Source organism: Pelodiscus sinensis, chromosome 11 (genome assembly GCF_052426305.1).
Source record: "Pelodiscus sinensis isolate ZL-2025 chromosome 11, ASM5242630v1, whole genome shotgun sequence".
Lineage (NCBI taxonomy): Eukaryota > Metazoa > Chordata > Testudines > Trionychidae > Pelodiscus > Pelodiscus sinensis.
The window spans coordinates 5637196-5663261 of record NC_143062.1 but is presented as its reverse complement, the minus strand read 5'-3'; the positions used below and the strand labels follow the sequence as shown (position 1 = coordinate 5663261).

Here is a 26066-nt window from a genome sequence, read left to right as displayed (position 1 = left end):
AGCGCCACCCCCCACCAGTGTCAACATTCTAGCCCAGTGGCTTTCAAACTCTTTGAGCTGAGTACCCCATTTGAGTTCAACGTTTTTGGATATACAGTGAACCCTCGCTACTTCGCGGTTCGACCATCGCGGATTCACGACTTCGCGGACTTTTTTCATTACATTATGTATATACGTGAATCCGCGATGGTCGAACCCCGAAGTAGCGAGGGTTCACTGTACTGTGAACATAAAATTGATCCTTACCAAAACTTTAAAAAGCCTCGGGGGAAGCCGGCGGGGGGGGGCATCCCAGGCGCGCCTGGGCTGCTCCCCCGCCGGAGCCCCTCCGCGGCTTTCAAAGCCTCGGGGGAAGCCGGCGGGGGGGCATCCCAGGCGCGCCTGGGCTGCTCCCCCGCCGGCTTCCCCCGAGGCTTTGAAAGCCGCGGAGGGGCTCCGGCGGGGGAGCAGCCCAGGCGCGCCTGGGATGCCCCCCCGCCGGCTTCCCCCGAGGCTTTGAAAGCCGCGGAGGGGCTCCGGCGGGGGAGCAGCCCAGGCGCGCCTGGGATGCCCCCCCGCCGGCTTCCCCCGAGGCTTTGAAAGCCGCGGAGGGGCTCCGGCGGGGGAGCAGCCCAGGCGCGTCTGGGATGCCCCCCCGCCGGCTTCCCCCGAGGCTTTGAAAGCCGCGGAGGGGCTCTGGCGGGGGAGCAGCCCAGGCGCGCCTGGGATGCCCCCCCGCCGGCTTCCCCCGAGGCTTTGAAAGCCACGGAGGGGCTCCGGCGGGGGAGCAGCCCAGGCGCGCCTGGGATGCCCCCCCGCCGGCTTCCCCCGAGGCTTTGAGGATCCTACTTCGCGGATTTTCAGCTATCGCGGTCGGGTTTGGAACCTATCTACCGCGATAAACGAGGGTTCACTGTACTCCCCCTCTCAGACAGAACGAGGCGGGTGCAGCCCGCAGTTTGAAAACCTCTGCTCTAGCCCTAGATGTGTTGCACTGTGGGAAAGTTCTCCTGTCCACGCTGTTGTCGAATGGTGGTGCTGCTCTGGAGGGGACTTAGGCCCATAAGGAGGACACAAGCTGCATAATGAGCTTTGTGTGAGGGCTGTCTCAGTAGCATGACTGCAGTGGGAGAAGGCTTTGTACTAAACACCATCTAATGTGAGAATTGTGCTGGATTACATTGGCAGGAAAATGCCCATGTGCACCTGTTTTCAGAGTAATTAGGACACCAGTCTCCAGGGCTGTCAAACTATTCAAATGAAATTCTGTAGTTCCTAATCTTTAAAATGGGACATTCAATGAAGGCATTTTTATTTGATGGGGTTTTTTAGTCAGTCTGTTTCAAAGTTTGACATGTAGGTTTCTGAGGGAAAACACACACATCCCTCCTCAAGCCTGGCTGCTGCCTCCTACAGTTGTTAGCGTGTAGTCCTTAACATGATTAACTGATAAGCTTGGGCTTACCATATAATCCTCACAACTACTTGCAAGGGGGGAAGCAGGAGCCAGTGTGACCCCCTCCCCCTACTGCTGCCTTTGATAGAGAGGCAGCATCGCAGGAGCTGGAGGATGCAGGTGGGAGCTGAGTTTAAGTCAACCATCTCTTTGAACTCCTTCAATTACAATCTCTAAGTACAGGGGTGGGCAATAATTTTGGAAGGAGGGCTACTTCACAAATTTTGGAAGTGGCTGCAGACTGACCCGGAAGGGGCGGGGTCTTGGGCGGAAGGGGCGGGGTGGAGAACTACCCTGCTGGGTACTATGGTCTAATTTTCTGAACCAGCTGCAGCTAATAAGATCAGTTTAATTTAAATTATGAAACAGATCAAGCATTTTAACTCTCATGTTTATCAAAATTCATTTTAAATAAAGTAAAATATTATGTCCAACACAAAGTTTTCAATGTTTTCTTTGTTGATTGGAGGAGTGGGGAACCCTTTTTGGGCCTGGGGTCAATGACCACAAAAAAAATCAGTTGCGAACCCACACAAGTGAAAAGCAAAATCTCCAAAAAAAAAAAAACCAATGCTCACTGATGTGGCCCCACTGAGACAGCTCACTCCTCTGTAAACACCTAGAAGTCCTGTGGCACCTTATACACTAACAGATTTATTGGAGCAGAAGCTTTCGTGGGCCCAGGCCTGGCATGGAGGTGCCGCTACTGTGGCCAGGCGGCCCGGGGCCGGCTCGGAGGCACTGCTGCTGCCGCCCCCAGAAGCATCGCTATCCCAGCCAGATGGCCCGGAAGTGCTGCTGCTGCATCCAGGTGGCCCTGGGCCAGCCCCAAAGGCACTGTGGCATCAGTGCCTTCAGCCACTGGGCCTGCTCCAGACCCCATGGTGACACCTCCGGGGCTGGCCCTGTTGAGGAGCTTCAGCCTCTGCAGCGGCTGCAGGGAATGGTGATAGGGCAGGGCTGAGCTCCTCTTCTCCCCCCTTCCCCCATACATACCCATTGGGGGTGGGGCCTGTAATTACCTCGCTGGCCGGATCCGGCCCACAGAGTCTTTCCCCACCCCTGTGTAAGCGCCTACATGAGGAGCGACGGTTCACTAATGGGCTCTTCAGTCTAGTGGAGGCCTGAAATGGTCCAACGGCAGGGATTGAACTTAGGCACATTCATTTTTAGCAGGGATGGTAATTAGAACAATTTATGAGGCATCATGGGGGATTCTCTGCCATTGGCAGTTTTTTAAATCAAAATTGGATGTTTTTGTAGGAACAATTTTGGAGGAAATTCTCTGGCCTGTGGTACATGGGACGGCCGAGTAGGTGATCTTAATGGTCTCTTCTGTCTTGACACTATGAAAACCAGTTAATCAAACAGCTGTTCTATTACACATGATCTCTGCTTTCTGTATGGTTTCTTTCTGCTATCTTAACCTCATGTTCAAATTCTTAAAGTTTGCAAAACTGAAAAAAGAATGTAGAACTTCTGTGGTGTTAGTTAAATCTCTAATGGAAAAGAATTGAAGAATTCCACAAGGAAATGTTTCATCAACCCCCACCTCACCATCAACCGTAGCCTGGACAGTCCACACAAGAGATCCACTTCTTTGACACTCCATCCCCACCAGGCACCTGTGGGGGACTGCTGGCTCCCAGCCTGAGTGTGGTGGGTTGCAGCGGCCCCTGCCAGTGGTGGGGGGAGTGTACTTAACCCTCCCCCCCTTTCCCTCCCCCCGCACTCTTCTTTTAATTGGTTAAATTTAGTGTTTGGCACTTCGTTTAATCAGTTAATCAATTTTACATCCCTAAATGAAAATACCTTAGTGAGCTAGAATGTTGCTAGCTCCTGATCAGCAGCTGCTCAAGAGAGAATGAGGGCACAACCAAAGCTGCCCCATGAATTAGTTATGTTTCAAGTGATTTAGGAAGATCACATGGAGAAAAGCATTTGCTGGTGCGTTGGCTTCTGCCAGTGAATATAAACTTGCAGGAATTTTCATCTGCAGGGGAACAGGCCAGGCTTGTCAAAATCCATATCAGGGAGGTGAAACCTTGAGTGGCTAGACTGTCAAATCCCCAGAATTGGTTAGTCCTAGGGGGACACTTCAAAACGATTCCCCCTTGACGATCTGTAAGAACACTTGGTAGTGGGAGTGCTTATTCTGAATTAGCGTTTATTTCTAACCAGAGGGAGGAGTTCCTTGTCTCTCTCTTCGGAAGAGGCAGAAAGAGTTTCTGAGGCTGAAGATGCATGTTTGTAATAAGTAGTTTTGATTAAAAAATGCTGGTGCAAACCTCTCAAGTTCTTCAGAGTGCTGGAATTCCTGATATGCCCTTTCATGGTGAAGAGGGGACAGTCCAATATGTGCATTCCTGTTGTTGGAGGGGAAGTGGTCACCCATGCTCACAGAGGAGCGGTTTCGGGGGACAGGAGATTGTGCTATGTTAGGTGCCGGCTGTCTTGACTCCCTTTTTCTAAGATTTTCTTCAGTCTGCTAGCTTGTTAGGAAATAGAACCTTTTTATCTGGAGAGTCAATTTAGTCTAACCTTTAGTCTCCGACTCAAAGAATACTTTCAACACAACACTGAACAGCACACTGACGGGCAGATACCCTCCCACCAACAGCACAAGAAGAACTCCACATGGACTCCTCCTGAGGGTTGAAATGACAGTCTGGACCTATATATAGAATGCTTCCGCTGACGTGCCCAGGCAGAAATTGTGGAAAAACAGCATCGCTTGCCTCATAACCTCAGTCGTGCAGAACGCAATGCCATCCACAGTCTCAGAAACAACTCGGACATTATAATCAAAGAGGTTGATAAAGGTGCTGTTGTCGTCATGAACAGATCTGACTATCAAAAGGAGGCTGCCAGACAACTCTCCAATACCAAATTCTATAGGCCACTTTCCTCAGATCCCTCTGAGGAGTACACTAAGAAACTGCACCATCTGCTCAGGACACTCCCTGCATAAGCACAGGAACAAATCAACACACCCTTAGAGCCTCAACCGGAGTTATTCTATCTACTACCCAAGATCCACAAATCTGGAAATCCTGGATGCCCCATCATCTCAGGCATTGGTGCACTCACTGCAGGACTGTCTGGATATGTGGACTCTCTGCTCAGACCCTACGCCACCAGCACTCCCAGTTATCTCTGTGACACCACTGATTTTCCTGAGAGAACTACAATGTATTGGTGATCTTTGAGAAAACACCATCCTAGCCACCATGAATGTAGAGGCTCTCTACATCAATATCCCACACATAGATCATAGAACTATAGAGCTGGAAGAGACCTCAGGAGGTCATCAACTTCCACCTCACCATCAACCTTAGCCTGGATGACCTCAGGAGGTCTTTGCCCACGAAAGCTTATGCTCCAATACATGTGGTAGTCTATAAGGTGCCACAGGACTCCTTGTCGCTTTTCTAGAATTCCTTTCTGTACCTCCTTGGAGCTGGCTTATATGCTCGCTGGAGTAGAGGAGATGAACTGTGTTGCACAGGGGGAGAGGGCTGCAGTTCTGTAGCTCAGCCTGCTAGTATTTTCATGACTGGGAAATGGTGTGTTGCCTGCTTCTTTCTGTCTCTCTCTGTTGAACACTGCTCTTACTCACTAGATGGGATCATTGAACATGCTTTCTGAGTGTTACATTTACCTTTTCTTTTAAACTAACTAGTTAATTCTGTGCCAAAGGCTGGGTGGACCCTGATTTTGTTTTAAACCAGGTGTAATTGAAGTCAATTAAGAACAAGTATAAGCACACCAAAATAAGCCATTATTAAACCAAAAATATACTTCATCCCACGAGGCATGCCAGGGAGGTCAGCAAATGCCTTTGATATCAACCGCGGGGCATCCAGACTACAGCGCTGTGCCGCCAAACAGCTGATCGGCACAGCTTAGCAGCCATTTTAATTTAAATGAAGCGGAGATTATTTAAATCGCTGCTTCATTTGGGTTTGTCTAGTAAACTAATCTACATGGCTCTGAAGACAGAACCATGTAATCTAGACATACCCTAGAGCTCACCCTCTGCTCCAGTGGCCTAGCCAAGCCCCCACTCACTGAGGCCCTCCAGTTTCTGGTCAAACTTCCCTTCCATAAAATGGAGCAGAGTCCAGTGACCTGTACTAAAGTTAGCTCTGGCCTGCAGTTCTGTAACCGGCTGTGATAGTTTGAGAGGCCCCATCGCCATAGGAGCTGCAGTCTGTGTCCTGGAGACATTTTCATTGGTGCTTTTGTTCTTCTCAGTCTTCATGAGTGTGTTTTATGGTCCCTCATTCCCTGCTATGAAAGCATCGCACATGCTAGCCTGCAGCAAGTCAGTCGCTGCAACACAGAGGGAAAGGAAAGGAGATAACTGAAGGAAGGAAGGTCTTCCCCCATCATTAAACCAGCTTCCTTTGGGGAGGGAGCCGAAAAGGCCATCTGCATGCCTGTGGGTCTGAGTGGAAAGTGGGCTGGAGGTCACTTCTAGGTTCACAGCCTTTGAGCACAGTCTCCTGGTTGAGACTGAGTCAGTATCTACACTATGTCAATACGGGCACAGCCAGCATTCTGCCAATGACTTTGTTCCATAGGCATCTTGAGTGATGCACACTACAGGAGTGTGTCCTTCTTGGGAGGCTATCTTGATTCCTTGCAGTATGTCCTAACCCTCTGTGAGTAGCTTGGATCTGGAAGTTGTGCTATATGGAAGGAAGTGTGTGTGTGTTTGGAGTAGTTTAAAAATAACCTGTATCCAGTAGAGATTTTTTTTTTTTAAACTTTGAAAATGAGCCAAGAGTGGGAAGCTGCCAGTGGCCTCTCCAGATCTCATCTCCCTGGAGTTGTCTGGCTTGTGTGCTACACATTCTCTCCTCCCTTTTAAGATCTGAGGTTGGTACTGGAATATCTGGGCTGTGTTTGAATCAACTTAAAGCAGTGATGGGCCTCAATATTGACATAACCAAGAAAGTCTCCCAGGATAGTGTAGACTTGTTAACTGCGCTTGGGGACCTAGAATTTGTGGGGTGTGCCAATTGAACGGTAGCACCTCTTGGGATTCAGAGGGAGCACACGGTTGTGTGCAATCAGCACTCACCTCACTTCACGTGCCCTTGTTTTACATGCGTGTCACTTAGTGATACTGGTAGGGAAAAACCTGTGTGGATGGAAACCAGAATCGGGCAACTTTTTGGTGTGGACAACAGTAAACAGAATATCTTGTGGGCCATGTACAGAACTCGGATGGCCACAGGTTGCCTTCCACTGGCTCGGAGGAAAATCTGTGGGGTCCATGTTGGCAAACAAATGGTTCAGTCTCTGTTCATGTGCATATTTTGTTGAAACTGTCAGGCCTAAGCACTGGGGTATGCTTAGCAGGATTCTTCCATCTGTTTCAAACAGAACTGTGGTTGCTGCCTTCTCCTTCCCCCAGCCCACACCCCTTAGTGTAGGTGATGCTTAAAGGCTAGAGTCAGAGATGCGATTCAGGAAGGCTGAAAGAATTGGGTTTGTTTAGTTTGGAAAAGAGAAGATTGAGGGGGGACATGAGAGCAGTTTTCAGGTATCTAAAAGGGTGTCATAAGGAGGAGGGAGAAAACTTGTTCATCTTGGCCTCTGAGGATAGAACAAGAAGCAAGGGGCTTAAACTGCAGCAAGGGAGGTTTAGATTGAACATTAGGAAAAAATTCCTTCCTAGCTGTCAGGGAGCTCAAACACTGGAGAATAAATTGCCCAGGGAGGTTGTGGAATCTCCATCTCTGGAGATATTTCAGAGTAGGTTAAATACATGTCTATCAGGGATGGTCTAGATAGTACTTGGTCCTGCCATGAGGGCAGGGGGCTGGACTTGATGACCTCTCGAGGTCCCTTCCAGTCCTAGTATTCTATGATTCTATGACTTGTACAGTGCAGCAGGAAAGTGACTTTGCCTGTATTTAATTTGGGTTATCTTGGTCTTCCCTTAGAAAGATTTGTATGTGTAACAGCAAAGGACTAAGTTCCTGTAGAAACCTTTAGCTCCATTTTGCTTAAAAGCAAGTGTTGAGCTATGAGACCTACAGTTGATAAGCAGTTTAGCTCAGGCATATTGGCAGAGAGGAGCCTAACCTTAAAGGAGGGGCAGCTTGCTCCCAATCCATCTTTTTATTGGAAACCTTTTCTTCAAGTGCTTACGCTGACTCCATTGTAGGTGTGAATACCCACATATGCAGCTGTTGGAGATTTTTGCCTTAGTGGTACCCATAGGGCCAGAGGTACCCTTTAGCATGCTGTGGTATATCAGGTGCCACCAACCCATGCCCTTTCAGTTCTTTCTTACTGCTTGTGGGGGTCAGTTGGTGTGCCTCTTCTGCTTGGTTTCTGAGGGGTAGCCATGTTAGTCTGTTTCAGCAAAACCAAGGGAGAATCCAGTGGCACTTTAAAGACTAGCACATTTTTTAGAGCATAAGCTTTTGTGAGATGCAACTCACTCGCTACTCTATATGTACTGTAACCCCTGGACCGGTTTCTAGGCCACTAGAAACATCCTTGAGAAAACCCTGTTGCTTGATGCTTTAAGAGTAAGTCTCAAAGCAAGGGCAACCCCCCTGTAGGAATAGTCCAGACTCAGCTCTGGGAGAGTTGATTGGTTTGTCTGCTGCATACTTGTGGCCTCCATCTTGACAACGTTCCAGTGTGACGGCGAGTCGGGGTTCCCCCGATCATGCAGCCCCATAGCAACAAGAACAGACTCCGCCAGTCAGTAGAATAGAGAGGGGTTATTGCTTTTCCAGGATGCAGCACAGCCTTCACATGACATGGCTAAAGGAGTCTGGGCCAGGATGCTCTTGATGGGGTGCTTGGGCCCTTAGACTCTCAGCCCCCCTCCTTAGTCTGTCTCCTTCATGATTCCAGCCAGAAACTGACCCTTCCCCCAACACTCACTTCCTTTGTTCCTTCCCTTCCCTTAACTGGTAGGACCAGTTTGGTCACTGTCACAGGGGCCCTCAAGGTGCCCCCCTGTTGGGCAGTGTTTACAGACAGAGGCCAGTAGGGGTCGCCCACAGCCCAAGCATAGCAACCAGCAAGGTACTGACGCTACATCACACCCAGTTTGTCATTAACATTAATTTTTTGTACGCTCATAACCTACTAGTGAAGTAGGGAAGCATCGCTGTTCCTGTTTTATAGAAGGGAAACGGAGGCACCTAGTGAACCTGTGGCTGTTCATTGTTAACTTCTTGCTGGGCCATGACCGCCTCAGTGAGCTTCAGGAGGGGGAAGATTAGCAACCTGTTATAGCCCCTGATTCTCTGCCCTGGTCCTGACTCATGTACTAGCTGTCTGTGGTCCCAAAGAGATCACTTGCAGCTCAGGAATAGCTGGAGGGTAGCAGACGCACTCCCTCCACATCCCAACACAGTGCTATGTCCAGCAGAAGGTGTTAGAGCTTCATACTCTCGCTTTGCACCCGCAGTCTCCCTCCGCCAGGCAGCTTCTGCTCTCTTTGCACCATCTGAAGGGCACAGAAAGTGGACTAGGCCAAAGGATCTGCTCCAGAGTATCCATGCGGATCCATGGCCTCCTTGAGATAAGTTTGGCTCTCGGGCTGGTGCCAAAAGCCCACTTGAGGGACTTGGTATGTCTGTAGCCCATCTGCCTTTAGAAGCAGAACTTGATGTTAGGCGCATGCCGATATCCTCTTCAGTTCAGGGAGCAGAGCTTGGCAGCTTTTCCTCATTAATTGCACATAAGGAGAGGAGATTTGGTCTGTTAAATTTGTAGGGAAAGTGTATCACTAACTGCATGCATCCAGAAATTGAGTTGGTGTCCTAGAATGAAGAGACTAGTTTAAAATTCATGGGTTTACACATACGTTGGGGGCTTTGTTTGCTCTGAGCCCTTCGATTACACTCGGCACACTTGAAATCTTTCTCCTTCAGCATCATGTGAGCCCCAGGGCCGCTCAAACGTCAAATGGGACAAGTCCTGACCGGGGTGCTATCTGTCATTGTCCTGACTAGCCCTACTTTGGGAACACCTTTCCCTCTCCTCTCCTGTTCTTAGGGACGAAAGCTAAAGGCTGATATAAAATCTGCCAAAGAAAATTTGCAGCTTGTGACTTGATTACATGAAACCCACATCAGAGCTGTGCTAGAGCTGAAGTCCTACCTTGGAGTGGCAGTGGAACCATTTGGATAGTGGTTAGGGATGTAAAATCCTGTTTAAAAAGTTAACCCGCATCCTGTGGGCAGAGGGCGCTCTGGCTGGGCTGTTGGTTAACCAGTTTCCTTGCCGGCATGCTTGCTGGGGTGAGTGCTTACTGAGTAACAGGTTAACTCTACATACATCCCTCGTAGTGGTGGTGCTGACAACTGTTGAATTCTGTATGACGATAGCCGTACATGTGGGTGTCATTGGGTCAAATCAGATGCTGCTGCCAGACCCTGTTTGCCAGAAGCTGGGAATGGGCAACAGGGGTGGGATCACTTGATGATTCCCTGTTTGGATCATTCTCCCTGGGGCAGCTGGCATTGGCCACTGTCAGAAGACAGGATACTGGGCTAGATGGACCTTTGGTCTGACCCCCTGTGTATGTTCTGGTTTGTGCCCTTGCCCTGTCTGCAGCATGCGGTCCTGTCAACAACCTTGTCCGGAGTGCTGGGAGTGTAAAATCCTAGACACACCATTGAAACTGCAGGAAGAGGGTCCAAATGACTCTTGCCTCTGTCTGCTGTAATGTGTGGCTGACTTCCTGATCAGCACCATCTTGCCCCATCTGCTGGTGGCCTCCTCGTGGAAAGGCAGCAGATAGAAATGGAGGATTCAACTCCCATTTCCTGTGTGGGTCAGATCCCTAACCCACTTCTAGGAAGCACCCCAGAGGCTACATGTCACAGCAATTGGCACTTGGGTCTGAGCACCCTGCTTAGCCTCTTCCATGTTGGAACTTCCCTACAGCAAAGACCTACCCATGTCACTGTGCCATCACTGTGTCTGTGCTTGCATGTGTGGCTCTGGGGGCCAGAGCCCAGACATAGGGCCCTGCCAAATTCACAGTCCATTTTGGTCAAGTTCATGGTCCTAGGATTTTAAAAAATGGTAAGTTTCAAGATTTCAGAGATTTAAATCTTGCTGAAATTTGCTGGCGGAGTAATTGTAGGGGTCCCTGACCCCAAAACAAGTTGGGTGGGGGTTTCAAGGTTATTGTATGGGGGATGCAGTATTGCTACCCTTATTCTGCACAGCTGTTGGTGGTGGCTCTACCTTCTGTATTGGGCAGCTGGAGAGCGGTGGTTGGTGACTGGGAGCTCAGCTGAGAAGGCAGAGCCAGCGGCACGAATGGCACGGTATGGTATTGCCACCCTTACTGCTGCCTGCAGATCTGGGCACTCCAGCAGCAGCTGCCACTGTCTGGCATCCAGTTCGGAAAGCAGCAGTACGGAAATAAGGGCATCGTGGGTATGGCATTGCCACCCTTACATCTGCACTGCTGCTGGCTGGGTGCTGCCTTCCAGCTAGGTACATGGCCAACATTGTAGCCATCACTCTCCAGTTGTCCAGCTCCGAAGGCAGTGCAGAAGTAAGGGGTGGCAGTACCATGACCCCCCCCCCCAAAATAACCGTGAGATTGCCCTGCAACCAACTCCCTTTTGGGTCAGGACCCCTAATTTGAGAAACGCTGGTCTCCCCGTGAAATTTGGGTGGTACAGGGTAAAAGCACCCAAAGGGCAGATTTTACAGTCTGACACACATTTTTCGTGGCTGTGAATTTGGTAGGGCCCTTCCCATAATTCTTTGTGCCGAGGTGCTCTGGGATTGTTTCCGTCAGTTGCAGGAGAGCTTGTTTGTCCTTTGGAGGAAGTTGTGGGGAAAGTATTGGAAGGCTGTCATGTCAGCGTGTGAGTGAGGGTGTTCTGTTTTTGTTTTGCCTGGTGAAGCTGGGACAGCCAGCGGAGAGAGTGGAGGGGGGTGATAAGAGACGGGGGCCGGGGCAGGAGGAGTGTGCTAGAGACTGAGCTTTGGGTGGCAGTGTGTGCCCATGGGAGGGCAGACAGGGCAGGTTACAGCAATCCTCGCTGGAGACTGACTAACATTGGTGGCAGTTTATCCGAGGTAAAGTTGGATCCTAGAAACATTAGGATTTGGGTTTCTGTGTAGGGCTTTTCTGTACCTGTGCTGCTCTTCCTGCTAGATTTGGGGGGAAGGGTTGGCGAAGGGGAGGCTCTCCCTCATACCATGTGCTGCATTGTGACATCACTTTATTAATGGCAAGATCCATCAGCACATGGAAATAACTTTCTAAGTGGAATCAAAATACTAGATTTCTTCCAGCCCTCACTTGACAAAGCCCTGTGAAAAAGTTCTGCCAGCCCTAAGGAGTCAAGTACCTACCAGATTTGGGAGGTGGGCTTGGGGTAGAGAGCAGGACATGAATGTGTGCTTTCCTGTCCATGTGGGCAGGACTAAAGGTATGGGGGAAGGCTCCCCTTTTCTTCCTCAGTAGAAAACCTGCTGGCTGGCCTTGATGTAGGAAAAGTTCCTGGTGAGACCAGCTCTTTTCTCATAGGACTCTCCGTTGTTTTTCAGATTGGAGCAAGACTAGTTCCTGGGACTTCCCAGCCGTGGCTGGCTGCCCCTCGTGAAGTTGCCCCTTCCCAGCCCATGCGGCTCTCCCCATGCCCCGAGCGTGCAACTGGTGCCGAACGCAATGTGTGTTTGTCAAACCATGGAAGTGGGCAAGTATGGCAAAAATGCCAGTCGTGCCGGAGAGCGAGGGGTCCTGCTGGAGCCTTTCATTCACCAGGTGGGCGGCCACAGCAGCATGATGCGCTACGATGACCACACTGTTTGCAAGCCCCTCATTTCCCGAGAACAGCGCTTCTACGAGTCCCTGCCCCCGGAAATGAAGGAGTTCACCCCCGAGTACAAAGGTGAGCCACCATGCTGCTGCCAGCGTAGCTCCATGCTCGGGGGGCTCCTGCAGCTTGGGCAGGTTCTGTTCATCGGGCTCTTTTGCCCTCCCCTCCCCTTCCCTCCTGCTGTTCTCCAGTGACTTGATGTGAGCTTGTGGGCTGGAGTGTGTGTACAGGACTGAGCGTGTGGCTGATGAGCAGGGAGATGATTTCAGCGCCAGGCTTCAGGCTGAGAAGAGTCCTGAATTGGCTCCTGACTGAGAGATAGTCACCATATATGGAACAGCTAGCAAAGTCCTATTTTGAACCCTGCCCCTCGAAAGGCTTGGCCTCCCATTCTCCACATCCAATGGAGGGGATGGGTCCCCCTCTTACGCAGCTGGGTTCCAGCTTTGGTTGGGGAGAAATGAATATGGAGCTTCTGGCTGCTGACAACAGCCCTTTCAGTTCTGCTTTTTGCTTGGAGCTCCGCCTAAGCTTCTCCCGGTGCTCAGCACTGCTCTCGGCACAGCTGTGTTCCCCATGGCGAACAGCATTGAGTGCAGGTAAAACAGTGAAGTTGCTCCCTTTGCTTTGTGGCTTGATCTGTGTCCGCTCTTCTCAGGACTCTAGTTCCTATGGGGTGCATCTATGGGAACAGATGCTCTGTGGGAAATGGCCCAAGGAAACTGTCAAGACAAATATTCTGAAGCTGGTGCTAAAAACCTGCATTCCTAGTTTCTTGGCCTGCCTGTGTGCATGGGAAAGGGGGCATTTGATGGCAGCAAAGCACGCTGAGCTGCCATCCCTTCACGTGGGTGGGTGCTTGATGTGTTTCGCTCATGCTCTGCCTTCCTGTAGCTGCAGAGCTCCCTTCTCTTGAATGACTGGCCTGTGTGTGCTCCAGAGTAAGGCAGTTTGGTGCATTCCCTTAAGTGAGAGCCTCTTCCTCTTGGCTTTCCTCAGAAGTGTGCCCTAACACGCAGTCTTGGTGGGGGCCAGGTCCCATTTACAGATTCGCTGTGCACCCCTGGCCATCATGCACCTGTGAAAGCTTGGTGACTGCCTGGCTGGTCATCCCAAAGAGCTGGTGACATCTTTGCCACTCCCATACGTGCTACGTTTGTCACACTGAATAGTTTTTCAGTATCAGAGAAAGCAAACGTTCTCTTAGAATTGAGTTTTCTACCCCTCTATATGCAAGCAATCTCTAGGGTTCCAGCTGCACCAGACTGACAAGGAGACCAATAACCTTTAAAGTGACCACAAATAGCTAGGGATGTAAGCGACTAATCGACTTCGATAAGCTTTTGCCTATTGGACATAGTCTGTACACTAGTCAAGTAGTCACTCCCTCTCCTCCTCCTCCCCCCTTTGCTGCCTCTATTGGAAAGAGGCAGCAAGGGGAGAGTAGAGGAGGGAGTCCCGGGGGGAGCCGGCTTAAAAGCTGGTTCCCCCAGCTCCAGCTCTGTGGGAGGGGACAGGGGCGTAGCAGCGACATTCCACCTTCGAAATGTACAAGAGTCCGTGCTGGCTGCATGTGGCATTTCAGTCTGTGAAATGCACAAGAGCCCCTGCTGGGGCTCTGGTACATTTCAAAGGCAGAATGCAGCAGGGGCTTAGGCCTTGGGAATGTAGCAACAGCCAGGCGTGCTTTTGCTACATTACAAAGCAGAAGTGCCCTTATCGACTAATCGAATGGTCGCTGGAATTTCCATCGACTGTTCAGTTAGCTGATCTAATTTAACGTCCCTTCAAATAGCGTCCCAGTCCTAAAACTGGTTTAAAGTCTTTCATCTCCCATGGGAAGTAAATTGTGCAGCCATTGGGCCATAAGGAATCGCCATGCCCCGCGGCAAGGCTTTTTAGGGCTAGATGTGTATGTTTGTCGCGTCAGTGGAGGATAATGTTTATTTTTAAGCATTTAAAAAACGTTTGTCAGTTGAAATTGGAGGGGAGTGTCAGACATTTATTTGGCGACGGTAGATGTTGAGGTTCAGAAGGTTAAAGCAGTTACAACTATTTGACCTTGCACGATCAGCTTTGGATGTCAGACTTCCTAAGGAAATAGCCTTATGTCAAACACGAAGCTATTAAGCAGCCACCCCTTACGTTGCTGAGCGGGCAATGTCTGTGGAGGAAAATATGGTTTCATTGGGATGTGTGGAGGAATGAATACCAATACCTTCCGAGCATAGAGCTAGGTCATTGCAGGTCACCTCTTCCAGACCCAGGTGGAAGCGAGACTTGTGGGGGAGGGAGGTTTACCCCAAGAAAAGCTGCCCCATTGACACATCAGTGCAGATCACTCAAGGCTACCTGTCAACTAAAAACTGCTCTTGTTTTCTTCCCTCTCCCTGGCCCAGGCTCTTTGGGATGGGCATGCTCTGCATGGACAATACAGGTTTTGGCTTCTATTGTCCCCTTCCTGCCCACACACTAGGTTATCTATTTATTACCATAGCGCCATCAACAGGCTGTTGCCCAACAAGCCGCCTGCTCCATATGTCCCTTGGGCGTGGGAGTCCCGAACCCCAGGCCGGCCTGCTCGAAAGCTGGGAGCTGATGCTTTCTCTGCCCTCGGACCCCAGGCAGGAGTAGTGCCAAGGGGAGCAGGCAGATTTACAGACATGGTGCATGCCCAGTTCAGGTGCTGCTTCTCCCACAGTGATGGCACTGAGAGGAGCCCTTGGCTAACATGCTGGACACTGGGCTGGCTGCTTGGTGACTGTGTGCCTGGCAATGAGGCTGCCAGTTGACAAATGCAAGTGTCCAGCTTTCCCCCTTTGTATCAGACTTTGGGCCGTGAGACCCAGCGCTGGAAACAAGGTGTGATGCCATTTCTCCCAGCCAGCAGTGACTGCTGCCCCCAGTGAGGCCCCCTGAGTTGGAGCTGTAGGGTGACGTTCCCACTCGGTTTCCAGCCCTGCGAGGGAGGGGCAGTTCCTCACTGGCTATTTCCTGAGCGTTCTCCGTGTCGCACTAACACGTGCTCTGCGACATGAGGCGACAAGGGGCGTGTGCAGGCCCAGAGGCTGTTTCGTGCGAAGAGCTGCCTAGTGCACTTGCTGTAGTGGGCTGAAGCAGCATTACGTTGGCATGTCCTTGGGAAGGTCACCCAGGCAGCGTGCAGCATGCTGGAGTACCCTGGCTTTACTTCCCAGCTGGCCAGGTAGAGGGGCTGGAGTCCCACGCCCCCAGTGACTGCCACAGCCCCATAGGGACAACCTGTATCACAGCGGCTCGCAAGGGGGTCATGCCAACCCCAGCTTGAGCTGCAGCCTTGCCCTCAACACACCTGGGGCATGGTGGCAGGGCCTATGCATGGAGGCTGCCTTGGGTGCCGGAGTACAACATCCCACAGTAAAGCTGCATTTCTGGGAAGGCTGGCCCAGGAACCAGCAGTGGCCCTGTGCGTGGTGCACCGGGTACAGCCCAGTGTCTCCTCTTCCCACAAGTCTTAAGAGGCTCCTCTGCCCTAATCCCGCAGAACTGGCACGGAACCCTAAGGGAGCCAGAATAGGCTTGGGAAGCTTCATAGCTGGGGCGACTGGTGTCTGCAGGAAGCCCCAGCGCCGAACAAAGGGACTGGGAGCCAGCAGCAGCCTCAGCCCCAGCGTGGGGGCTGGGAGCTGGAGGGGTGTGTGGCATGTGCTGCCTCCGCTTGCTTCCTCATGCTGCTGAAGGGCAAACTGTCCATTGTAACAATCTACCCCATACTTGGACTGCCAAAGCCAAACCGGGTGGAAATTCGTAATTCCCTGCCATGGACCTTTCTGTGGGTCCACCGTGCTGGTTGCATGGCTGTTAGCTCTGGCTGTCACTGGCTGGCATCATTGAATGTAGAGAGACCGAAAAGTGTGTTAATCATAGAATCAGAATAGTAGGACTGGAAGGGACCTCGAGAGGTCATCAAGTCCAGTTCCCTGCCCCCACGGCAGGACCAAATACTGTCTAGACCATCCCTGACAGACATTTATCTAACCTGCTCTTAAATATCTCCAGAGATGGGGATTCCACAACCTCCCTGGGCAATTTATTCCAGTGTTTGACCACCTTGACAGTTAGGAACTTTTTCCTAATGTCCAACATAAACCTCCCTTACTGCAGTTTAAGCCCATTGCGTCTTCTATCCTCAGAGGCCAAGATGAGCAAGTTTTCTCTCTCCCTCCTCATGACACCCTTTTAGATACCTGAAAACCGCTATCATGTCCCCCGTCCATCTTCTCTTTTCTAAACTAAACAAACCCAATTCTTTCAGCCTCCTTCATAGCTCATGTTCTCTGGACCTTTCATCATTCTTGTTGCTCTTCTCTGGACCCTCTCCAATTTCTCCACATCCTTCTTGAAATGCGGTGCCCAGAACTGGACACAATTCTCCAACTGAGGCCTAACCAGCGCAGAGTAGAGCTGAAGAATGACTCCTCGTGTCTTGCTCACAACACACCTGTTAATGCATCCCAGAGTCATGTTTGCTTTTTTTGCAAATGTACTTTACTGAGTCAGCTTGAGATCTGGCAAGTGCTCTGAGGGATGCTGTTGGGAACTTCCGGTCCGTGGGCAGGATCTGGCCCTGGCTTGCCCTGATGTGGCCTGCAGGAGGCTCAGAGCTTCCTTCCTGTGGCAGGGCAGGCTGGTGCTTCAGGCCCACAGTGAGTCTCCAAGCCACCACTCCTTCCCACCCCTGCAGAGCTGGAGTGTGAGTGCCAGCTCCCCACTGCGGGCGGCAGCAATTACCACCAGTGGGAGCGCAGTGCCTACCAGCGCCTGTTCCCCCCACCGCATGGGAGCTGTACCAGGTAAGTGCCCCCATCCAGACCCCTCACCTCCAGCCCCTCCTGCACCCTACTTCTCGCCCAGACCTTGCCCCCATCCTCAGCCCCTTCTGCGCCCCCATCCTCAGCCCTTCCTGCACACCGAACCCTTCATTTTTGGCCCCACCCTGGAGCCTAGGGAGGCCCCACCAAATCTACTAGGTCCGGGTCCCCAGAAGTTAATCCAGCCATGTGGGGAAGCCCTGAGCCTCAGCCCCCAGTCTCTGGAGCAGTAGGGGAACTGTGGTGTCCAAGCGTGTGTGTCTTCTCAGTTGGGGGCCATGTCAGGGATGTAAAATCCCATTTAATTGGTTAACCAGTTAACCCTAAGGTTTGAGCAGTTAGCTGATTGAAGGGGATTGGCTCAGCTGTGGCTAGGCTGGAGGGCCACTGTCCATGGTGGGGGGGGGGGGGGGAGGTTACCGGTTCTGGTTAAGCCTCACCTGGTAAGGGTGATGCTTATCAGTTACCCTTTCACATCCCTAATGAGTGGTGGTGAGTGTTTTTGCTTCTCGCTTGTGGGTGGCCCCCAACTGACTTCCAAACAGTTCCCCACCCTTGGCCTAGAGGAATTTCCTACCAGTTCTGGAAGGCATCACGTAGGCACATCCATAGCTCTTGGGAGTGATCATCCGAGGGAAGCTGCACCAAGCCTCCTTCGGGCCTCTCCCGCGGCAGCGCCAGCAAGGGGTCCGCAGCGGAGCGGGAGCACGGCCTCTCGGCCAGCTGTGTGCCGGGGTGGAGGGAACCTGGCCTGCAGGAGCTGAGGGAGCGACCAGGCAGCCGACACAGGATAAGGGCGGGTGGGGGTGTGGGCTCTTGAGCAGACATTGGCCTGGGGAGTGCTGTGACAGGAGGTGAAGAGGAAACTTTTGGTCTTTCTGCACACTGGGGGTGATGTGTTCTGGGTTCCTCTCTGACTGCGGAGGCTGCCCTGCCAGGAGCCCCACGTTGATTGCTGCTTGTCATACGCCAGTGGTTGGGTGGTGAGGTTTGTCTGAGGCACTTTTCCTTTGCAAGGTCTTCCGAGTCCTTCCTGCAGAGCCATTCTTCAGGCCTGGGTTTGTTCTGGTGCTGTGTTTCCCCATGCTCCCCCGCTTGCATTGACCGTGCTGCCTCTCTGGCAGGTGTGGTGTCCGTCTGCTTTGAAGGGGACAGTGATGGCTACATTAACCTGGTGGCATATCCCTATGTGGAGAGCGAGGCCTTGGAGCAGGATGACATGCCAGAGAGGGACCAACCTCGGCGGAAGCATTCCCGCAGGAGCCTTCACAGATCCAGCAGCGTCGGAGAGCACAAGGAGGAGCGAGCCAGCCTGGGCAGTGACAATCCCGAGAGGTAAAAACAGCGGAGCTGGGAACCCATGCCACGTCCTCGTCCCTCGCTCAGCACTGGGGCGTCCTGCACTCCCCATGTCATACACGGACTGGCCCAAGCGGTGCTGGTGGGGTCCCTGGTGTGCTGTCTCCCTCTGCCCGAGCTGGTTTCCCTGCCCTCCGCCTCCAGCCTGGACCAGCCATGGTGGGGAGAGATTATGGGGAGCCCCTCTCCCTTCTGCAGCCCCAAAGCAGGCTGCACTCCCAGGTCCCTCATCCCCCTCAGTATGCTCAGGCTGGAGCCACAAGGCCCCTGGGGACTAGCTGCCTTTGCTTGTTGGGGTGGTCTAGAGGAAGGTTCCCCTTCCAGAAGGCTGTCCCCTCCCCCGGGCCCTGCTCCTGCAACGTACCAACAGCAGGGAGGCCCTGGAAGAACTGCTGAGGCCAGAGACGAGTGTTGCTGGGCCAGGGGATGGGATTGGGGGGCAGTCAGAGAGGCTAGCTGTCTAGTCAAGGACTCCCCAGCATGCGTGTCTTCTCTTCTTTGTGCCAGCAGCATTCAAGAAGCAAAGAGCCCCAAGGCGGATCTGCACATCCATTCCGATGTTCCGTTTCAGATGCTGGACGGGAACAGTGGCCTGAGCTCTGAGAAGATCAGCTACAACCCCTGGAGTCTGCGCTGCCACAAGCAGCAGCTGAGCCGCATGCGATCCGAGTCCAAGGACCGAAAGCTCTACAGTATCCTCCAGCGAGCAGAGCCAGAGCAGCTGCTAGTGCCAGCGCCAGGGCCTCCCGCCTCTGCAAGGCATGGCCAGCACCTCTTCCTTGGATCATGGCCGGAGCACACGTTCCCTTCAGCAGCCAGCCAAGCAGAGCCAGCTGTACCACTGCTCCTGCACCTGCCCTATGGCAGTGTCTGGCAGCGCCTGCTGGCCAGGTGCCATTGGGCTCACAAGGTCGTCGCACAGACTGGGCTCATGTTTGACTGCCCTACGTTTCCCCTTAGCCACGCCACAGCCCAGGCAGCCCATAGCAGGTGGGGAGAGGTGCCTGGCCCAGACCTGCTGTGGCGGGCTGAGAGCTGAGGAAGAGCCCTCTCCCCTTGCTGCAGCCTGCACCCCAAATCTCTCACCCCCTACCCCAACTCAGAGCCCACCTACCTCCCCCCTGCACTGCAATCCAAGCCCCTTGGCCCCATGTGTACCACATTAATTGTCACGTGCACTGATGTAGGGGCAATGTGCCGTGTTGCATCACCTCCAGACTGGTGCACATAACAAAATTCATTCCACACGTGTGGAACATGGTTAGGCCTTGAGTGGTCTTCCCTGTTCTCTGTCTCCTTTGTGCCCTTCCTTTTCTTCCTGCTGGTCTCCTTCCCCCCTGACTGCTTTGACACTGGCTCCCCTTTGTCCCTGTGCACCCACTCCCTGGCCTGTGACTCTCTGGGAGGGGCTGGGTGGTTGGCAGCTGGAGAGGTGAAGTCTCCTTGACAGAGTTTCTCAGAGTTCCTTTTGCTGGAGAACGTGGTGCACCATTTCCGATTTCCCTGTGTGCTTGACCTGAAGATGGGGACCAGGCAGCATGGAGATGATGCTTCTGAAGAGAAGGCTGCTCGGCAGATGAAGAAGTGTGAGCAGAGCACCTCGGCCACGCTGGGCGTGAGAGTCTGTGGAATGCAGGTACAGCACCCTGGGCTTCTCTGGGGCAGCATGTGGCCCCTCACCTCCTTCAACACCCCCAGCCCCCTGGGGGAAGCACAGCAGGGGAGTGCCTTCTGCTGGGCAGGGTTCGTGTGACACGTCCTCCTTCGCAGCCCTGGGCAGCCTGCCAGTGTTCATGTGCTCCCGAGAGTGCAGGCTGCTCCTCCCCCCACTTCCCTGCACTTCTCTCGGGGCTGGGCCCTGGCCTGCTGCGCACAGGAGCCACATGTAGGGAGTGTTCCAGAGACGGGCTAAAATCCAGCCAGGCTGATGACGCCTGTTCCTGCATCTTTCACTGTCCCAGACCACTTGCGGCTCCCTGTCCGGGGGCGGGGGGGGGTGTCCTCTCTTCCCACCTCAGTGTGTCCTGCCGCAGAAGGGTTGTGTGGCCCGTGCTCCACCCTGGCTGGCATGAGGGGAGATGCTGCTCACGGTGGAAGGCTTAGTCCTTTTTGAGAATCGGATTCTGCAGCAGAGTGTGCTGCAGGTTAGTCATCTGCCACACAGGGGGCAGCCCCCCTTAGCAGTCCCTCTGTTCCGAGTGGTTCAGCCACTGCTGTGAAGGCCCTCCCTGCCGCCTCGCTCTGGACACATGGCTGTGCTGACGGGTGTGCTGCTCTCTAAACCCGGCCAGGCAGTGAGAGGGCAGGTTACCAAAGGGCTTCCACGACCTGTGCTCCCCAGCTAACCTGAGCTCTGGTGTTCTAGGTCTATCAGCTGGACACCGGGCACTACCTGTGCAGAAACAAGTACTATGGCCGCGCGCTCTCCATCGAGGGGTTCCGCAGTGCCCTCTGCCAGTACCTCCACAATGGCCTGGAGCTGCGCAAGGACCTCTTTGAGCCCATCCTCGCCAAGCTCCGGAGCCTGAAGGCTGTGCTGGAGAGGCAGGCGTCCTACCGCTTCTACTCCAGCTCTCTCCTCATCATCTATGATGGGAAGGACAATAGGGCAGGCATGTTTGCGGAGCGCAGGGCAGAAATGCGCCTGAAGCGGGTGGACAGCGCTCTCCCGGAGACCCTGCAGGATGACACCAGCACAGAGCCCAGCCGCCCCGGCCTGCCCAAGATAGATGTGCGCATGATTGACTTTGCACATAGCACGTTCAAAGGGTTTCGGGATGACCCCACTGTGCACGATGGACCCGACATGGGCTATGTATTTGGGCTGGAAAGCCTCATTACCATCATGGAACAGCTACGTGAGGAGAACCAGTAGCCCTGGGCTGTGCCCATTCATTCCTACCCTGGCTGCGGGAGCAGGAAAAAGCAAACGACTTTGGTATTCACGGTTCGCTGGCTCCCTTCTTTGTAACTGTCCCTGGGGCTGGAAGAGCTGAGTGAGGACTACGAGGATCTCTGCCACACTGGAGATGGCGGCCCCTCTCTTATTGGGCATGGATCTCTACATTATGGGTGCTTTCAGGAAGGGAGGCACAAACCAGCCCTTCAGGGTGGAGATGCGGGTTCCCACTGCTCCCCAGAAGCCCCAGCAGAGCCTTTGGTTTGAGCCTCTTCTGCCCTATGGAAAGGGCATTGGGTCAGATGAGCCAGCGTCCATGGGGCTGACGGCTCTACACTCATGCTGCTTCTAAGGTACCAGCTAGTGGTGCAGCCAGCTCTGCCCCGGGCTGAGAGTGAGCGAGACACTTATCTTCCCCAGTCTGGGCATTGCGGCGCAGCATCCACGACGGGCGGGAATAAACACTCGAACGAACCCATTGCACAGCTGAGGCAATGGGGGACCCGCCCTGCCCCATGAGCTGCTGTGGAGCCAGTGTGGGAGGCTGAGCTACCGCCCGTCGCCACTGGCAGAGAAAGCTGTGCAGGGCCAGGAGGGCGGGGCAAGTGTGAAATTGCCTCTACCTCTGCGCACTGGTCCAATGAGCGTGCAGCCCCTCGGCTGACAGCAGCGCTGACAGGGAAGTAACTTCCCCTCCCAGCTGTTTCACTGGGTGTATCGGGCTAGTCCCAGCCTGTGTTTGCGTGGAACAGGCACAAGAGCTGGGCTGGGTCCTGCGGCACAGTGCTGGGTCTGGTTTGAACCCTCTGGGACAGCCCCTCGCGCTCCCTGGCCGAGGGGTGGGAATTCAGGAGCCTAGTGGAGTCAGTGAGGGAGGAGTTGGAGCTGGTCCCAGGGCTCCAGGCCGTGCTCATCATGTTGTCTTAGTCCTGTGCTGGAGTGGGGGGCTGGCAGAAGTGGGTGAACCAGTGGCCTAGCCCCCAGCTGGAAGCTCTTCCCTCCCTGCCTGGGCTTGTGTGGAGCTGGGTATGGCGAGCTGGCTACAGCGTGGCTACGCTCTGGCCCTGCTCTCCACTCGTGGCTCGGTGTGCGCTGTCAGAGGGGCCTGGGCCTATCTGCTGGGGGACAGATGGACAGGGTGCAGGGCTTGGGGCCTGTTACTGGGGGGAGGGAAGGGTGCTTGAGCGTGTACTAAAGCTTCGCACAGCCCCATCTCTGCTGAGCGTGGTTAAAGCCAAAGCCTGTGCAGACGGGGGCTGCACCCCTACCGGATGCAGTAAGGCCCCGGCCAGATGCCTCCCCCCTCCTGTGTGGGGCGTGGCTCTCGCTCCCCCTCTCCAAGCTCGCTGGGCAGAAATGCATTGGGGTCCTTGTGCAGTGTGACCCAGCAAGCCCTAGTCTAGTAGCCGGCTGCCTTCAGTGGCCCGGCTCTGGCGGTAGGGGAAGGAGAGGGGCTCCACATGTAGCTGCTTGCTCCTGTTGCCCCCCTTGTGTGGTGCTGAGGGAAGAGGGGTGATGGGGGAGGGGCGTTTCGCAGCTCTCCTGCCTTCTGCAGGATCCTGCACTGCAGTGCTATTGCCACCCTGGTGATGCTTGCCTGGTGGCCTTGGACCAGCACCTCCCGTCTTACCTCCTGGTTCCAGCTGGGCTGTGTGGGAGTGCCTGCCAGTACGTGAGTTGTATACATGCAACACGGTGCACTTCTGCTTGGGTCCTTGTGACTTCCCGCTCTGACAGGTCCCGGAGCTTGTAGATAGCCTTGAGCCAGAATCCGTTTGCTGGTTCATAAAGAACCAAAAGGCACCCAGGGTTTCGTTTTGCCAGTGCCGCATGCTACCTAGCATGAGCACAAAGCACAGGGCCCCTTCCCCTCGAGCTGAGAGTGTCGTGGCACGGGCAGGGCAGGAGATGAGGGCGAGTGCCCTGGGCTGCTGGAGACTTGAGTTGGTTACCTGGCCTAGAGCACAAATGGGGTGGCTGTTTTCCTGCTAATCCCCCCCCCCCCCCAGACACTATCAGCATGCCCCTTGGCACCCTCTCCACAGCCGCCTCAATAGCTGCATGGCTGGTGGGATGAGCTGCCAGAGCATGCCCGATGAAGGGGAGGCAAGTTCACATCCAGCTCTCAGTCCAGGGAGAGGTAGCAGCCCAATGGGCATCCTGCAGCTGAGCAGAGGAGGTTACTGGAGAAAGGCTTCAGGTCGTCCTCATCTGCTCTTTGCAGTTCAGTGTCGAGTTGATTGTCTGGATGGGTGTGGGGCTGTTGCTCTCGAGGTGGGATCTGGGGACCCAGTAGCAGGCTGTGTGCTGGCTGCTCCCAAGGCAGGAAGGGACTCCTGGTAGGCCTGGCAGCGTGCCCTGCCTTGCAGAAAAGGGATGAAGTCGGCCCAGACAGGGTGTTCTCCGCTCCCCCAGGCACGGGCTCTGTTGCTGTTGGGCAGAGATTGTTACTTTACTAGTTACTTAGGCAGGACCAAGCATGGCCAAAGTTAGAGCACTTGCTGTTAACACTGTAGCAAGTCTCCTCCCCCCTCTGGGCCCAGGAGTCCCTCCAGCAGTCTGCCAGTTGGTTAGGCCAGTCCTCTCCTTAGCTATTCCTGCAGTTAGCAAACCCTTGTCAGGCCACTCCCCTTGAAAGATGGACTCCATTGTTAGTGTGGTGAAATAGAGCCCCAGAGCCAAGGTCAGGTGAAAAGGGGGTTTTCTGCCCTGCCTGGGGAGCAACATTGTAATTGGTTCATGTGCCACAAAGAGGCAGGAGGGTCCTGCAGGTTTTCCACTGAGCACCCTTGTTTAAATGCAGACATCAGAGTGCGGGGGTGCCTCTTTCCTAAACAGCTCTTTTGCATGTGTTGCACCCATCCCACAGGCCTGCCCTACTGGGACAGAGCAGCTGGTGACCATTTCACACCCAGCTGCAGAATTTCCATAGAAGGAGCCTTTTGGAATCCATAGCCAGTCAGTCTTGAGCAACAGCGGGATCTGCTAGAGCCTGTTCTCAATGCAGGGTCTCTCTGTCCCTGGTCTTACAAGACTGTGCTTAGATAAACACACTTCGGTTGGCAGGGGGCAAGGAGCTTGTTTTATCACCTGAAGCTGTGGGGATACGGCGGGGTTGCTGCTGGCTTGGGGAAGTGTGGGATGTCCCTGTTGCTTGCTGTGTCAATGGGAGTGGAAGCCCCTTTCCCTAGCTAGTAGCTTGGAGAAGTGCAAGTGCCCAGATCAAAGGCTTTGAAGTCTTTCGGTGGAGCTGTTGAAATCTGCACCAACCCAGCAGGCTCAGAAGCGGGCAGCACGTTCCGTGCAGTGTCTGTGAATTTGACTCCACCTCTCCTACAAGCGCAAAAGCTGCAGGGAAACAGCAGGACCCAATTCCCTTGGAGCTGTCAAGGGCAGCCAGCTGTAACTTAACTCATTCCTGCACCCCAGGCTGCCAAACCAACCTGTCCCCACAGAGGACCAACCCCTGACTCAGGGCCCACCTGCATGCCCCTTGCTCCTGCAGGTTGTCAGGGAGCCAGTGGAGGAGCAGTGGCTGCTAGAGGTGGTGATGGCTCTGCTTGCGGCTGTTTCCCCAGCCCAGAGCCATGTGTCAGTGTCAGTCTGCCAGCACACACCTAACTCTTCAGCTAAAGCTGCTGCTGGCCCCTGCGCAGGTGCAATCTGTGGAGGGAGCAGCTTGTCCACATGCACTGCTCCAGTGTGATGCAAGCAGCCTGGTTCTGCTGCTTGCTCTCTAGGCCCAACGTCCATGTTCAAGTGGAGAGCAGGGGTGATAGCTGAGACTCTAGTCCTGTGACTCTCATTTTATAATGGGCCCTTTCCCTCCTTTCCCACTCCCAGACTCTACCTAGACCGGAGTCCCCGAACCAGAAGTTCTGACTCAGTGTTTGTCTTTGTACTGTTGTTGCATGTTTATCTCAGGAGCAAAATGCTTTTGTACTTGAAAGGTCCAGGTGTGGCGGAGTCCAGGGGAAGTGTAGGAGGGATTGTTACAAGCGGAAGGGAGGGGCCTCTGAAGCAGAGAGCTTTTACCCGCTCCTGCTCTGTGACCTTTGACTCGTCTGGGAGGTATGCGGCATTACATTGTCTTCAAACATTTCCTGTGTATTTTTAGAATTTTCAGCCCCACTTTACTGGGCCAAGTTGAGCTTATGGGCATGAAAAGTATCAGTACCTGTGCTCCACCCGCTGCAGCGTTACCTCTCCTGCTGTGTCTCAAGTCATGTATATACAAATAAATGCTGTCAGACATTTATCAGTGAGTGCACCTCTGTGCTGGTATCTTCTCCAACTTCTGGTAGCCGGTAGGCTCTAGGAGTGCCCACCGCAGCTAGGGCGGGGTCTTCAACAGAGACAGCTGAATGGGTGAAGTGACACTGGGGCTTGGCCATCTTTCAGCAGAGCTCCCTGCACAGAGGCATGGGCCACCCGGAACCGCAGGATCGTCCTGCCTGTGAGCTGGGTGCTGCCCGAAGGTAGGGCGAGCCCTGGGGAGCGTGAGGCTGGGTGACTTCAGGCTTGTGCCAAACAGACCTGGCCCAGGCCCAGCCCCTGCCTCAGGGCTTAGCTGCTCTGGTGTGGGGTCATGGGGGCTGCTGCAGGAGGGGAGCGCTGCTACGGGACCCGGCTGCCCTTCCCCTTTCGCTCAGCCGCTACGGTGCTAGCGGCCCTGCCGGAGCCCTGTGACG

General features: G+C 53.7%; 1 protein-coding gene across 5 annotated transcripts in view; it reads left to right on the top strand.

Annotated features, from left to right (window-relative positions):
- The window catches only part of IP6K1 (inositol hexakisphosphate kinase 1), a 36930-nt gene extending 11297 nt beyond the window's left edge, over positions 1–25633 (top strand). For 3 of the 5 annotated variants that reach the window (XM_075939597.2, XM_075939596.2, XM_075939598.2), the window contains exons 2-6: positions 11996–12339; positions 18242–18452; positions 18984–19168; positions 19937–20112; positions 20842–25633. In XM_075939597.2, coding sequence (XP_075795712.2) covers positions 12117–12339; positions 18242–18452; positions 18984–19168; positions 19937–20112; positions 20842–21351 — 1305 coding nt within the window. In that variant the 5' untranslated portion in view covers positions 11996–12116 and the 3' untranslated portion in view covers positions 21352–25633. Of the gene's footprint in view, positions 1–11391; positions 11522–11995; positions 12340–18241; positions 18453–18983; positions 19169–19936; positions 20113–20841 lie in introns of those variants that run through there. The other 2 variants (XM_006119657.5, XM_075939599.2) reach the window with 2 other exon arrangements.
- Positions 25634–26066: the final 433 nt, after the last annotated feature.